The 15,565-nt window shown below is 47.9% G+C and overlaps 1 protein-coding gene across 7 annotated transcripts in view; it reads left to right on the forward strand.

Moving 5' to 3' along the window:
• Nucleotides 1-15,565, forward strand: part of EHBP1L1 (EH domain binding protein 1 like 1) — a 1,032,390-nt gene that overhangs the window by 444,238 nt on the left and 572,587 nt on the right. For all 7 annotated transcript variants that reach the window (XM_077456944.1, XM_077456900.1, XM_077456917.1 and 4 more), the window contains 2 exons: nt 6,740-6,835; nt 12,296-12,349. In XM_077456944.1, coding sequence (XP_077313070.1) covers nt 6,740-6,835; nt 12,296-12,349 — 150 coding nt within the window. The remainder of the gene's footprint in view (nt 1-6,739; nt 6,836-12,295; nt 12,350-15,565) is intronic.

Genomic DNA, 15,565 nt, shown 5'->3' on the forward strand with positions numbered 1-15,565 from the left:
GCCACGTGTTTCCCGTGTTTAGAACAGTCCCTGCACAAAATGACATTAAACGGAAATAACACCATTTAAAACTGCTTGTGGTTTTAATGTTATATCTGGTTCCTGCAATATGGTTGAAAATCATTGAGAAAAATGGCATGGGTAGCCCTCCCTGCCTATTACCAGCCTATTTGGGTCTTGTACGCATATTAAGGGGAACCCTGTACCCATATTAAAAAAAGGAAATGCGTGTGGCCCCCAGGCCCTATATACTCAGAACAGCAGTATACAGGCGGTGCAAACAAGACAGGGACTGTGTAGGTTTGTTGTGTTAAGTTAAATCTGTTTGTAATTTTCAACTGGTACATTTTTAAAGTGTAGCTCCAGTCAAAAAAACTATTTTTAAGCTTTTTGGAAAGGGGAGGGTTATCACCCCTGTATAATTTGTTTTGTCGTCTATCTTTTTTCATCTCACTTGCTGTTGTCTCCTTCCGTTTGCAAGTAGGAGATGTTTGTAAATTGGATGTTTGAAAGTAGGGGCCTGCCCTATATGCTCTGCAGAAATGGCGGAACAAGGTGTTGGTTTTGCCACAACATTATAAGCCCTCAAAGTGACTCTTGGTGGGCGCTGGAGCGCCCTGCTGTGAACGATTATATCAAGAATTGTAATTACATGCCATTGTTGAACAGTGGTAGAAAAATTGACCTTTGGTGGTTGTGGTGCTGGTGCCACAACACTATAAGTCCTCACCGTTACTCTGGGTGGGCACAGGAAGGGGCCCTCCTGTGAAATATTATATCAAGAATTGTAATTACATGTCCCTGTTAAACAGGGGCAGAAAAATTTGGCCTTAGGCACTGCTGCTGGTGCCACCACACTGCAACCTCTTCCATATACTCTAGTTTTATTGCAGGAATTAGCCCTGCTGCAAAGCATTGCATCAAAAATTGTACTTAAACGCCCCTGTTAAACAGGGGCAGAAAAATTGGGCCTTAGGCACTGGTGCTGGTGCCACCACACTGCAACCTCTGCCATATACTCTAGTTTTATTACAGGAATTAGCCCTGCTGCAAAGCATTGCATCAAAAATTGTACTTAAACGCCCCTGTTAAACAGGGGCAGAAAAATTGGGCCTTAGGCACTGGTGCTGGTGCCACCACACTGCAACCTCTGCCATATACTCTAGTTTTAATGCAGGAATTAGCCCTGCTGCAAAGCATTGCATCAAAAATTGTAATTAAACGCCCCTGTTAAACAGGGGCAGAAAAATTGGGCCTTAGGCACTGGTTCTGGTGCCACCACACTGCAACCTCTCCCATATACTCTTGTTTGATTGCAGGAATTAGCCCTGCTGCAAAGCATTGCATCAAAAATTGTACTTAAACGCCCCTGTTAAACAGGGGCAGAAAAATTGGGCTGATGGCATCAACCAGAACCAGAAATGTTCTTCCAACATATCAGCGGAGGAGGAAGAGGATAGACAATCAACATAACAGGACAGTCACTCAGCATCAGCATAGACAGTCTTGAAGGGATGTGATATTTCAAAGAAAATTATTCTGTTACATCAGCTTCAGGTGCTTGGTAGCTGTGGGTGATCCAAGACTGATTCATCTTGATGAAGGTCAGTCGATCAACTGATTCGGTGGACAGGCGCACCCTGTGATCGGTAACAAAGCCACCAGCAGCACTGAAGGTGCGTCCCGAAAGAACGCTGGATGCAGGACAGGCCAGTAGCTCAATTGCATACTGTGCAAGCTCTGGCCAGTGATCCATCCTCAAGACCCAGTAAGCCAGAGGATTTTCGGTGGGAAAGGTGTCCAAGTCTGACCTTGCCCCTAGGTATTCCTGCACCATGTAAATCAGACGCTGGCGATGGGTGCTGGAACCGATCATACCTTGGGGCTGCGGACTAAAAAATCGTCTGAAAGCATCAGTCAGACGGCCACCTTCTCCACCGCTCCTTCTGACCGATGCCTCAGCAACACGTTGTCCAGGACCAGGAGTTTGTAACCTCCCAGTCTCTGGGAACGCGTTGCACAGACCTTTCTGCAAGGCCTCCCGGAGATGTCTCATCCTCTGCTCCCTCTGCGATGGCAAGATAAGGTCGGCAACCTTACCCTTGTACCGTGGATCAAGGAGAGTGGCCAGCCAGTAATGGTCCCTCTCCTTGATCCAAAGAATACGAGGATCCTTCTGCAGGCTTTGCAGGATCAGGGAGGCCATGCAGCGTAGGTTAGCTGAGGCATTCGGTCCGGAGTCCTCTGGGTCACTAAGGACAACATGATCCGCAGCTACCTCCTCCCAGCCACGTACAAGTCCACGTGTTTCTTGGGACTGTAAATCATCCCTACAAGACTGCTGCTGCTGCTGCTGCTGCTGCTGCTGCTGCTGCTGATGCTGAGTGCCAGCCTCCACCTCCATGCTGACACAATCATCCTCCTCCTCCTCTTCCTCCTCCTCATCCTCTTCCTGTGTGATGGGTGGCACAGCAGGAACACTGTCTGGATAAAGGGGGCCTTGAGAGGCAAGGAAGTCCTCCTCTTCCTGCCTCTGTTCTGCCTCAAGTGCCCTGTCCATTATTCCACGCAGCGTATGCTCCAAGAGGTGGACAAGAGGTACAGTGTCACTGATGCATGCACTGTCACTGCTCACCATCCTTGTGGCCTCCTCAAACGGTGACAGGACAGTGCATGCATCCCTGATCATGCCCCACTGGCGTGATGAGAAAAAACCGAGCTCCCCTGACCCTGTCCTGGTGTCGTAGTCGCACAGGTACTCATTGATGGCCCTCTGCTGCGTGTGCAGCCGCTGCAGCATGGCCAATGTTGAGTTCCATGTGGTGGGCATGTCACATATAAGGCGGTTCTTGGGCAGGTTCAACTCCTTTTGGAGCTCAGCCAGCCGAGCACAGGCATTAAATGATCGGCGGAAATGCACACAGACTTTCCTGGCCTGCTTCAGGACATCCTGTAAGCCGGGGTACCTGCCCAAGAACCGCTGCACCACCAGGTTAAGGACGTGAGCTACACAGGGCACATGGGTCAGTTGTCCCTGTCGGAGGGCGGAGAGGAGGTTGGTGCCATTGTCGCAAACCACCATTCCTGGCTTAAGCTGGCGTGGCGTCAACCACCTCTCGGCCTGCCCCTGCAGAGCTGACAAAACATCCACCCCAGTGTGGCTCCTGTCCCCCAAACAAACCAGCGCAAGCACGGCATGGCATCGTTTTGCTTGCGTACTTGCGTAGCCCCTGGAACGCCTACGGAGCACCGCTGGTTCTGAGGACAGAGCACTGGAAGAGGCCATGGAGGAAGAAGAAGAGGAGGGGGCGGAGGAGAGAGGTGTGTCACAACCAATAGTAGCATTTTGGAGGCGTGGTGGCGGAACAACCTTCAACACTACTGCACCTTGTCCTGCATCCTTCCCAGCTGCCAGAAGAGTGACCCAATGGGCCGTGAAAGACAGGTAACGTCCCTATCCATGCCTGCTGGACCATGAGTCAGCGGTAATATGCACCTTACCGCTGACCGCCCTGTCCAGCGAGGCAAGGGCATTGCCTTCCACATGCCGGTAGAGAGCCGGAATCGCCTTCCGTGAGAAAAAGTGGCGTTTGGGGACCTGCCACTGAGGAACAGCAACATTGTACAAACTCACGGAAGGGGGCCGAGTCTACCAACTGAAAAGGCAGCAGTTGAAGTGCTAGCAATTTAGCCAAGCTAGCATTCAACCGCTGGGCATGTGGATGGCTGGGAGTGAACTTCTTTCGCCGGTCCAGCAGCTGGGGCAGGGACATTTGCCTGCTATAATCGGACGTGGGTGTACCGCTAGCAGAGTTCCCGGAAGCACTTGGCTGTGACACACCTAATTCTATACCTTCATTCCTCTCAGAGCAGGTTTCAGAGAGGACTGAAGGTCTAGTGGGGTTGGAGATGCCAGCTGATGAGGAGCAAGGGGAGGTCAGCTTTGTTCTTTGGTGTGGGTCTTTGAGGTACGCTTGCCAACGAGCTGCATGGCAGGTCAACATATGTCTGGTCAAGCATGTGGTGCCCAAGCGGCTGATGTTTTGGCCACGTGAGATACGCTTGAGACATATGTTGCAAATAGCAGCGGTGCGATCTGATGCACTCGTCTCAAAAAAGGCCCACACCAAAGAACTTTTAGAATAACGCGCAGAGGCAGCGCTCTGCACAGGCGGAGCTCTGCGGTGTGATTCAGTCGGTGTGCTGCCCCTAAGCTGGCCCCCGGAGGGCATCCTGCCTCGTTGGACATGTGCCTCCTCCTCCTCTTCCTCCTCTCTCCTTCCAGGCACCCACGTGGAGTCAGTGCCCTCATCATCCCCTCCCTCTTCATCGCTGTAGCAAACCTGGCAGTATGCTGCAGCTTGTGGAACATGACTGCCAGATTGCTGTCCTTCTTGAGCATCCCCTCTCTCTGCGCTCACGCTACTGCCTTCCTCTAGCTGAGTGTCATCATCAGAGCCCACAAAACACTGGGCATCCTCCTGGAGCATGTACCCAACACTGTGCTCAAAGAGTTCAGGAGACTCCTCAGGAGGACGTGGTGGGTCTAGGGAAGGAGTCACTGATGATGACATTGAGAGGAGGGAAGACGATGCGTTGGCAGCTGCTTTGCTAGTACCCTGAGACTGGGTGAGAGAGGATGAGGAGGATGAAGAGGGCTTGGTCATCCACTCTACCAAGTCGTTGGCATGTTGCGGTTCAACATGTCCAGCTGCCGAAAAGAAGGACAAGTGTGTCCCATGGCCACGTGCTGATGACAATGCACCGCGTCCACGACCAGCACTGTTGTCTCCAGACACCGAGCCTGCTTGCCCTCTTTTATCGGCTCGTGCCTGTCTGCCTCTCCTTGCTGGCCTTCCAGACATGGTAATGGCCTGAAGGGAGTTGGGTAAAAAAGCAGTTGGGTAGTGTATATTGTGCTAGAGGCACACAACACCCACTAACTCCTGCAGATGCCTTTATTATAGAACACCAGAGATAAAGGGGTATATACAGATGTATACTGTGCTGTGCTGGAGGCACACACAACTTCCAATAACTCCTGCAGATGGCAAGTGGTCTCAAATAGAGAAGAACTATGTAGGTGGATATAGCGGTATGTACTGGGTACAGAGCACGCAGACAGCACGCACTATCTCCTAACACTACTGACTGCAAGCTCTATTATAAAAGATAGATCACTAGCTATATAGGTGAGGTGAATATAGCGGTGTATACTGCGGTCAGGGCACGCAGACAATAACCACTACACAACAGCAAGATCAAAAATCGTCCGAAAACGATCGGTGTGTACTGTGTTGAAGGTACACAGAACACCCACTAACTCCTGCAGATGCCTTTATTATAGAACACCAGAGATAAAGGGGTATATACAGATGTATACTGTGCTGTGCTGGAAGCACACACAACTTCCAATAACTCCTGCAGATGGCAAGTGGGCTCAAATAGAGAACAGCTATGTAGGTGGATATAGCGGTATGTACTGGGTACAGAGCACGCAGACAGCACGCACTATCTCCTAACACTACTGACTGCAAGCTCTATTATAAAAGATAGATCACTAGCTATATAGGTGAGGTGAATATAGCGGTGTATACTGCGGTCAGGGCACGCAGACAATAACCACTACACAACAGCAAGATCAAAAATCGTCCGAAAACGATCGGTGTGTACTGTGTTGAAGGTACACAGAACACCCACTAACTCCTGCAGATGCCTTTATTATAGAACACCAGAGATAAAGGGGTATATACAGATGTATACTGTGCTGTGCTGGAAGCACACACAACTTCCAATAACTCCTGCAGATGGCAAGTGGGCTCAAATAGAGAACAGCTATGTAGGTGGATATAGCGGTATGTACTGGGTACAGAGCACGCAGACAGCACGCACTATCTCCTAACACTACTGACTGCAAGCTCTATTATAAAAGATAGATCACTAGCTATATAGGTGAGGTGAATATAGCGGTGTATACTGCGGTCAGGGCACGCAGACAATAACCACTACACAACAGCAAGATCGAAAATCGGCCGAAAACGATCGGTGTGTACTGTGTTGAAGGTACACAGAACACCCACTGCTTCAGACGCCAACACACTACACAAGGCCGCTGCTCTGGCGGCCTTATATAGTGTGGGGCGTGCACTACACAGCCTGAGCTATGATTGGCCACAGGCATCCTGCCTGTGGCCAATCATGGCTCTCCTCGCTGCTGGCGCTGCGATTGGCCAAGCATGCGGGGTCACAGTGCATGCTTGGCCAATCATGAGCCAGCAATGCACTGCGCCATCACAGTGCATTGTGGGACGTGAGCGCCACACGAATTTGACGCAAACGGACCAAAATGTTCGGACTTCGCCGAACGGACGAACAGCCAATGTTCGAGTCGAACGTATGTTCGACTCGAACACGAAGCTCATCCCTAGTGGTCATACCAAATATTGAATTGATTTCTCTTCTGTTCATTCACTTTTTTTTTTTTTTTTTTTTTTTTTTACTCATATTGCTAAAAATAAACTATTACCACTTTGATTTTAAAAGCTTTCTTAATAGAATTTTTTTACACCTGCCTAAAACTTTTGCACAGTACTGTACATGTTACTGTAATGAAAAAATTTGAACGGGCTGAAAGAGAGGCCGCTACACAGACAGATAATGTTTGTGTTGTTTATAGTTTATTGTTGTGGGATTGTTTTTTTTTTTTTTTTCTTATATATTTCACTAATGTTTTCCACAGGCTCATGGCTGGCAACCTGGGATAAAAGACCCCTTCCGTGGATCTGTTGTTTGGGCTGTGCCTGAAAATGTGGATATCACAGCAACTCTTTACAGAGTGAGTAAGAGCAAAATACATTGAGAGCAGTTGGTTTAATTTGCAGATTAGTTCATGTGGAATTAATACCAGTTATAGAATCCCATGTTAAAGTGGAACTAAACAATTCTTTACAGCAAAAGAAGCTACCATCTTAGCCTCTGTTTGATCTTTAGTTTACATTGTGCTGCACATGTGATCAGTTATGACACCAGCCATTTGATGATTTGACAGTTGAGAGCACAAGCAACTGTTTTCATTCATGGCATGCCTTGAATTAAATTGATGGGTTTAGTTCTACTTTAAGTTCACACATGCTAAGTATTGTGTACTTGTTACACATTACTGGCATTACCTCTTAGCCCTTGTACACACGGTCAGATATTCCGATGGACATGTCTGATAGGACCGTGTTGTCGGATAATCCGACTGTGTGTGGGCTCCATCGGACTGTTTCCATCGGAGTATCCGACGGACCAAGTTTTCCAACTTGTCTATAAAATTTTCTGACAACATGCTTCGATCTGACTTTGTCCGATTATGTGTAGAGAATTGCGATCGGAACAAAGTGCCACGCATGCTCAGATCAAATTCCTAGGCCAAAGCTATTGGCTACTAGCCTGAACGTAGTCCCGTCGTAACGAAATAACGTCATCACGTTAAGTGCGATCGGATTTTCTGACAACTTTGTCCGACTGTGTGTATGCAACAGTTTCGGACAAAATCCATCTGACAAAATCCGACGGATTTGGTTGTCGAAATGTCCGACCATGTGTACAAGGGCTTAGAGATTGAAAAAACACCTTTGGTCAAGTACTATCACCATTGGTCAGCATTTAGATCAAGGATCTGGCTCAGATATGATACATTGTGTAATTTTCTTTCCTTTAACCATGGGCAATAGCCGATGGCTGAAATCCCACAAAAAAATCAAACCGGCTGGTTACACTGAAGTCGATTGATAGATTGATTTCAGTACAACCAGTCTGCCCATAGATGGATTGAAATTTGAATGGTTCCTGTTAAACCAGCTGAATTTCGATCCATCTCTGAAAGGCTGGTTTTACTTTGCTGCTTGCAGCAGACAGATAACATTATTTTATGTTGAACAGTAAATACTCCACAGTTTGATTCACATCAGGGTGTACCAAGATCCTAAATATTACATATATACAAAATAACAAATTGTATTCTTGATGCACACAAATTACCACTGTATTTATAGGTTAAAATATCTTTCTATTAATACATTGGCTTAAATTGCACTTTTTTTTAACCACACGGCACATTTTTTAAAAGAAATCAAAGACAAGGTTGAATATATTGTACATTTTTAAATGAGAAGTTTGGTATTTTTTTTTAAAATCATACTTACCTAGGTGAATGCAGGATCAGTGTGATGCTGCATCTGTTCCCTGCCAGCTCTAAGTGTGAGAACCAAGTGCTCAAACACCACTGATTGCTCTGTTCTTAGTGCCCTGTGAACAGAGAGCTTGTGGCTGTCAGTCGCTGTTCTCTGCTCTGCCCCCCCCCCCCCCCTCCATCCCTCCATGCTTACTCCATGCTTACTCCATGCTTACTGGAGTGCTGGGCTGTGAGGGAGGTGGGAGCGACTCGCTTAAGCTCTAAGCGGCTTGCTGAGAGGCTGAGCCAGGTGCCGGTCCAGGCATCTGTGTGGATCCCAACCATATGGTCACAATCTTTCCCCGACCTAGACCAGCTCTGTGATGTCAGCCAACAGGAGTTTTCAGCCTGCTGAAAACGGGTCACAGTAGTGCAGAAAAAACTGAAGTCCCGTGATCTACAGGAGAAGTACAGCCAAATGAGCTTTAATATTGTCTCACATAATATATTCAATCATTTTTATATTGTAAGTTTATGAATTTTCTTTGGTTGTTTGACTATTTTCTACCAGGCGGATGAGACCTTTTCTCAGCCATGATCCACTGTGTGGATGAAAACTTCATGAACCAAAGTACACTTCTGCAGGACACAAGGAATGTTGTATCTCCAATTTTACAAGTAGAATGTTATAATTGTTAAAATTGAATACAACCCCATAGCGAGAAACCTCTAGAAATTTGCAACAAAGTTTCTACAAGACAGATCTTGCTGCTGTTAATAAGTAAAATGATTTACATGAGTTTTAAAAGCTGATTAAGGTAGTGACAAATTCTGTCCTTTTTCTTTTACATGTTACCTAGCTATGTTAGTGCCTATATACATTATTACAAACATTCTTGTGTATTCAATGTTTCAATAATTTACAGTAAAACCTGGGTTTGAGAGCATTTTGCAAGACAAGAAACATGTTTTAATAAATGTTGCCTAGGTAAACAAGCGATGTCTTGATATGCAAGTAATGTCATGTCACAACTGAGTATAAAAGAGAGAGGTGTCTCTGATGCCGCGTACACACGTATCAGACTATCTGGCGGACAAACTGCCGGACTTTCCGAACGAGCTACCTGCCCTCACACGGTACTTTTGCGGCGGACTCAGTCCGCCGGACTATCCGTCATACTTTTGAAATGAACGGACGCGCCCACACACACGGAGGAAAGTCCGTTCTCTTTGAGCGCGGCTCCAGGTAGCCGGGACCAGCGAAGGAGGCGTCGCTGACACCGTCACCTGGTATGGAGTTAAGGGGGAATCCCTACGCCGAAAAAACGGCATGGGGTCCCCCTCTAGGTCCATATCAGACCCTTATCCGAGCACGCTACCCGGCCGGTCAGGAAAGGGGTGGTGACGAGCGAGCGCCCCCCCCCCCTCCTGAGCTGTACCAGGCCGCATGCCCTCAACATGGGGGGGGTGCTTTGGGGAAGGGGGGTCCGCGTGGGTTCCCCACCCCAAAGCACCTTGTCCCCATGTTGATGAGGACAAGGGCCTCTTCCCAACAACCCTGGCCGTTGGTTGTCGGGGTCTGCGGGCGGGAGGCTTATCGGAATCCGTGAGTATGGGGTACAATGTACCCCTACCCATTCACCTGTGAAAAAAATGTAAAAAAACACAACACACAAGGGTTAAAATTGTTTATTTCACAGCTCTGGGGGGTCTTCTTCCGTCTTCAGGGGTCTTCTCGCCGGACTCCTCCGCTATCTTCTGCTCTTTTGCTAGCTCTTTTACTAGCGGAGGAGCCCGGCTTTCTTCTTCACTGCCGTCCTCTTCTTCCGACTTTGGGGGTCTTGTCCCCCTCTTCGGTTCTTCTTGCCAGGCCACCGCGCCTTCTTCTAGCTTTACAAGCGGTGGCCCGGTCTTCTGTCGCCACTGTCTTCTGGCCTTCTGTTCTTCTCTTCTCTTCTCTTCTTCTCTTCTTGAGCTATTGCCTCGTCGCTGTCTCTGGTCACAATGAGAGGCACACGGAGTGCGGCGACTTATAAAGGGAAATCGCCATATGATGATGTCTCCGCCCATTATGATGTCACAGTCCCAGCATCCATGTTGAGGGCACACGGCCTGGTATGGCTGGGGGGGGAGGGGGGGGCGCTCGCTCGTCCCAACCCCCTTTCCTGACCGGCTGGGTAGCGTGCTCAGATAAGGGTCTGATATGGACCTAGAGGGGTGGAAAAGACAGCGGGTGGAAAAGACAGCATGTGGACGGCTCCACAGTTCAATAGCCCTGGACCACTCCCACCCAGAGACATACAGCCGACTTCTCCATGAGGCTTAACGAGGCCCCAGCTGCGCCTGAAGCAGCCTCTCTCCCTTTACAGCCTCCATTTAGAGACTTTTTTAGAGACAAATTTTTAGGGATTCATCCTCCAGAACTTTCAATCCACTCACCATTCACATGGTTGCACCTTCATGTATCAGCATGCAGATGCATGCCTTCTCATTTTCAATTTTAAACTTTAATCTTTTTCATCAGATGGTTTAGCGCTGAACATTATAACAATATTGTGTATGTGTTTCCTCCTAATGGTTACATTTAATGAAGGTACAACATTTAGCAACTTGCATGGTTGTTGATTAGAACAGACACATCTAAGTATGCAGGCATCCGTGCTAAAGCTGTCCACATAGACCATCCACCGCACCGCCATCAATGTCATCCAGATATCATCCAGTAGGGGGATGTGGTCCACACATAGGGGACACCCGCCAGAGGGGTGACACCAATGCTTTTTTTCAGCTGGAACATGGTGGAAGAGAGTCCCGCCATCTCGGGGCTGCCCTTTGCTTTCCGCTCGGTACTGTCACTTCTAAACACAGAAGCCAGGCCAGGTCAGATTCTCGGCACCTGCCTGCACTCCTGCTGCATTGCTCACACTAGAGCCGGGGAGGGGAAGCTTTTGCTAGGTGGCTCCTCCCCCGCTCTGATGTGTCTTACAGGTCATGAGGAGGAGCCTGGTAGGGGCATCTCTCTCACTGGATTGAACCGCGCTGTATCCGGGGTCTGTGTTCAGAGGGGAGATTTTAAAATGTGCTAATTGTACAGGAAGAGGGATGGGTGTCTATGCTGGGAGAGCAATTTGGTGGTGCAATTCTGCACCCTGCAACCCACCTTCACTATGCACCCTGCAACCCACCTTCGCTCTGCACCCTGCAACCCACTTGCACCCACTTGTACTCTGCACCCTGCATCCACCTGAACTCTGCACCCACATGAACTCTGCACTTTGTATGTAGCACCCTCATGGTATTTAATGACCCTTTAGGACCCTCTCACACCCAGTTCCTGTGGCACGCTCAATCCCCCCCCCCCCCCCCCCCACTTTGGGGAAAGGTGTGGAGTATGACTGAGTTCCTGCACTTTTTCTCTTTGAAGAATGCCCTGGGTGACACTATCAATTAGCACTGTGACAGACTGAGGGGAGGGGGGGGTTGGGCTGTGTGACGTGAGAGGTACAGGATGTGCTAGCCTGCTCAGTGCCCTATTGCCTGTCCTGCTTGGGGGGGGGGTGACGCCATGTTTTACCGCACAGGGTGACACCGACCATAGTGATGCCACTGACGTCATCCCTTCCACTCTGCTCTTCAAGCCTCCCTTTCAGATTGCTCTACTGCAGAGTAGTATTCCCGGTCATGATTGCAGACTGACAATGGTGAGAGACAGCAGTGTGGAGGATGGTCTATGTGGACAGCTTTACCCCAAATGGCTGCATACTTAGATGTGCCTATTTTAATCATCAACCATGTGAGTTGCTAAATGTTTTACCTTCATTAAATGTAACCATATTGCTACACTTAGATAATCTTCTCTTTTATACTCTGTAGCTCCTGCTGATATTTGCTTCTAATCTCCTTGTGGAGGCTGGAAATTTTATGGTTACACAACCTATCACATTGCTATAATCTTTTTATATGGACTATAAACTGAAAGAATCATCTGAGTTTCCATTATTTCTTATGGGGAAATTTGCTCGCAATCCAAGGTTTTACCAAATTTAAAAAATACTACATTCTGGTTTACACGTGCACAATTTTAAACTAAGTAAAAAAAAAAATGTAACTAATTAACAATCTGTGCCTTCGTTTTAGGACCCTCACGCTGATCATTTTGAGGAAAAGGAATGGATATTCCAAGTTGAAGGGGTAAATATGACTCAGAATCCACTTTGCTGCAGGACCACATTCAGCTTGCATATGCAACTGCTAAAAAAGGATTCCCAGCAAACCACTAAAACTTACACAACTCCAACTAATAAATATGGTGAAACAATTTAAGTCACAATACTACAATCACTGTCCTAGAGTGATAAGATATTCTTGCAATGTACTTCACATAAAATTTAATGTATAACATTACTGCGCTACTTTGCACTTCTATGCTGATAAGGCTGGAGAGTGAAACCTGGGTTGGGAGTTCAAAATGGCCTTGTTTCATTTATGAAGCCAAATGGTAAGAGTGTTGGATTGTAATACAATTGTTATCATCAGATACCTTCTAACTTTGATACCTTCTTGAGCTGAACTGGTACATATTATTCCAAAAAACAGGGGGTGAGGGGCATAGTGACTGCTGTTTCATATGAACTAATTTATTTTCATTTGTAAAGATCTGGGAAAATTATTTTAGTACCATAATTTATCACGTTACACAATTTTTTTCTGTTGAAAGGATGTACTATTTAGGTTTGTGAATCAATTTTTAGCAGTTGCATTTCTGAGCTAAATGTGGTCTTGCAGTGTGCTGCTATTCATTCAGATATTGTTATATTGAAAAAGGGCGGTGTTCTCACACACCAGTGAATATTCCATCTGCTTGTAACCTTGTAAAAACAGTTTTTTATTAATACCGTTGTGTAAAACCCTTTCAGGCCTAAGCTTATTTCTGACATTTATTGCTTACAAGTTACAATGTTATGTCACACGGTATTTGCCCAATCTTGGCAGGCATATCTGAATCTTACCTCAGGGGCTAGCTATTCAACTTCACAGCCCAGCAACCCCTGCATGTATTTAGTTGGGCACGAGTTCTATGTGAGCAGAAGCCCTGGGGGAGAGGTTAACAAGTGTTTTGTTCTTCTGATAATAGATATTCTTTAACCCCTTTGCACCGACCGTATGCAAATTTGTGTTCATGGCTGAAGGGGTTCAACCGGGGTGATGCAGCTTGATTCTGCTCCATTTCATTATGCCCCTTTAGGTACTAAGAGACCTTGTAAAGCCTTCAAAGACATGTCCTGTCAATGAACAGATAGAATGTGGGGTCTGTTATGGCTTGAACACTCCATACAGGATTTTTACCCCCCCCCCCCCCCCTAAAAAAAAAAAATCTATTCCAGACTCTATCCTAGGGAAAATTAGTTCACAAAGAGGTGGTCTATTTCTGTGGTTGATCCTGCCATCTCAGTCTTAAACATCTCAGTGTACCTTTCAAAGATGTTGTGATGTTCCTGCCAGCATGGCCACCCAGTAATCAGCACCAGTTAGAATGTGGGCAACTTGGCAGTCATTGTGGAGACACTGCAGCATGTAATCGCTCATGTGTGCCAGGCTGCTCAGAGACAACAAAAAGCTGTCCTCTGTGGGAGGTGTATCGTCTGTGTCCTCTGTATCCCCCCATCCACACACCAGTGATGGCCATGAGCTGGTCTGGGTGCCACCCTGCTGTGAACATGGTTCCTCCTCCTCCATCTCCTCCTCCTCATCCTCCACCTCATCATCCTCCAGAACTGTGCCCTTGCTGGACAATTGGGTACCTGGTGTTTGTTGGTGCAGGAACTCACCCTCGGAGCCACTTGTGAATGACTGCCCTAAAAGCCTTGGAAATTAACCCTCTTCCCTTGCGTTTTTTCAAGAAGGCATAGAACTGGGATAGTAAAGCTGAGAACAGCATCATCGGCACTGGCCATGTTGGTAGAGTACTTGAAACAGAGCAACAAGGCACACAGGTCTCGCATGGAGGCCCAGTTATTGGTGGTGAAGTGGTGCTGTTCCACAGAGCGACTCACGCCTGCGTGCTGCAGCTGAAACTCCACTATTGCCTGCTGCTGCTCGCACAGTCTGGCCAGCATGTGCAAGGTGGAGTTCCACCTTGTGGGCACGTCACATATGAGGCAGTGAGCGGGAAAGCCGAAGTTATGCTGCAGCGCTGACAAGCGAGCAGCAGCAGTGTGAGAACGCCGAAAGTGCGCACAGATGGCCCGCACTTTCTGCAGCAGCTCTGGTATATCGGGGTAATTTTTAAGTAACCTCTGCACCACCAAATTCAGCACATGCGCCAGGCAAGGGATGTGCGTCAAACCGGCTAGGCCCAGAGCTGCTACGAGATTTCACCCATTATCACACACCACCATGCTGGGCTTGAGGCTCACTGCCATCAACCACTCATCGGTCTGTTGGTCCATGTCCCTCCACAACTCCTGCGCAGTGTGGGTTTTTTCCCCCAAGCAGGAAAGTTTTAAAACTGCCTGTCATTTACCCCTGGCTGTGCTGAAGTTGGCGGTGAAGGTGTTACGCTAACCGGATGAGGAGACGGTAGAGCATGAGAAAGTGGAGTAGGAGGAGTAGTAGGAGGCGCCAAACTGCTATGCGCCTCAGGCCCAGCTGCCACTGCATTTTCCCAGTGTGCTGTTAGGGAGAAATAACATCCCTGACCGTGCTTACTGGTCCACATATCCGTAGTTAGGTGGACCTTGCCACAGATGGCGTTGCGCAGTGCACACCTGATTTTGTCCCCCACTTGGTTGTGCAGGGAAGGGATGGCTTGCCTGGAAAAGTAGTGGCGGCTGGGCACGACGTACTGTGGGACAGCCAATGCCATCAGGCTTTTAAAACTCTGCGTCTCCACCAGACGGAATGACAGCATTTCAAAGGCCAGTAATTTTAAAATGGTGGCATTCAGGGCCAGGGATCGTGGGTGGGTAGGGGGGTATTTCCTCTTCCGCTCCAGTGTTTGGGAGATGGAGAGCTATCCATGGGACATTGTGGACATGGTTGGTGACCCAGGTGGTAGTGTTGCTGGCAGATCCTCTGTTTGTGGGGTGGCAGGTGCCACTCACTACAAAGGTGGATGAAGAGGCCGAGACTACAGCAGAAGAGGAAGCAGGAGGAGCCAGAGACCTTTCTTGGTTTTTGAGGTGTCTACTCCACTGCAGATTGTGCTTCACACTTAGATGCCTGGTCATGCAGGTTGTGCTCAGGTTGAGAATGTTTATGCCTTGCTTCAGGCTCTGATTGCACAGCGTGAAAACCACTTGTGTCTTGTCATCAGCACATTGTCTAAAGAACTGCCACGCTAGGGAACTCCTTGGACCTGGCTTTGGTGTGCTCGGTCCCTTTCTGCATTGGGCAGTAGCAGGCATA

Source organism: Lithobates pipiens, unplaced genomic scaffold, assembly GCF_037356315.1.
Source record: "Lithobates pipiens isolate NorthernLeopardFrog02 unplaced genomic scaffold, aLitPip1_a1.2 Scaffold_10, whole genome shotgun sequence".
In the NCBI taxonomy this organism is placed as follows: Eukaryota; Metazoa; Chordata; class Amphibia; order Anura; family Ranidae; genus Lithobates; species Lithobates pipiens.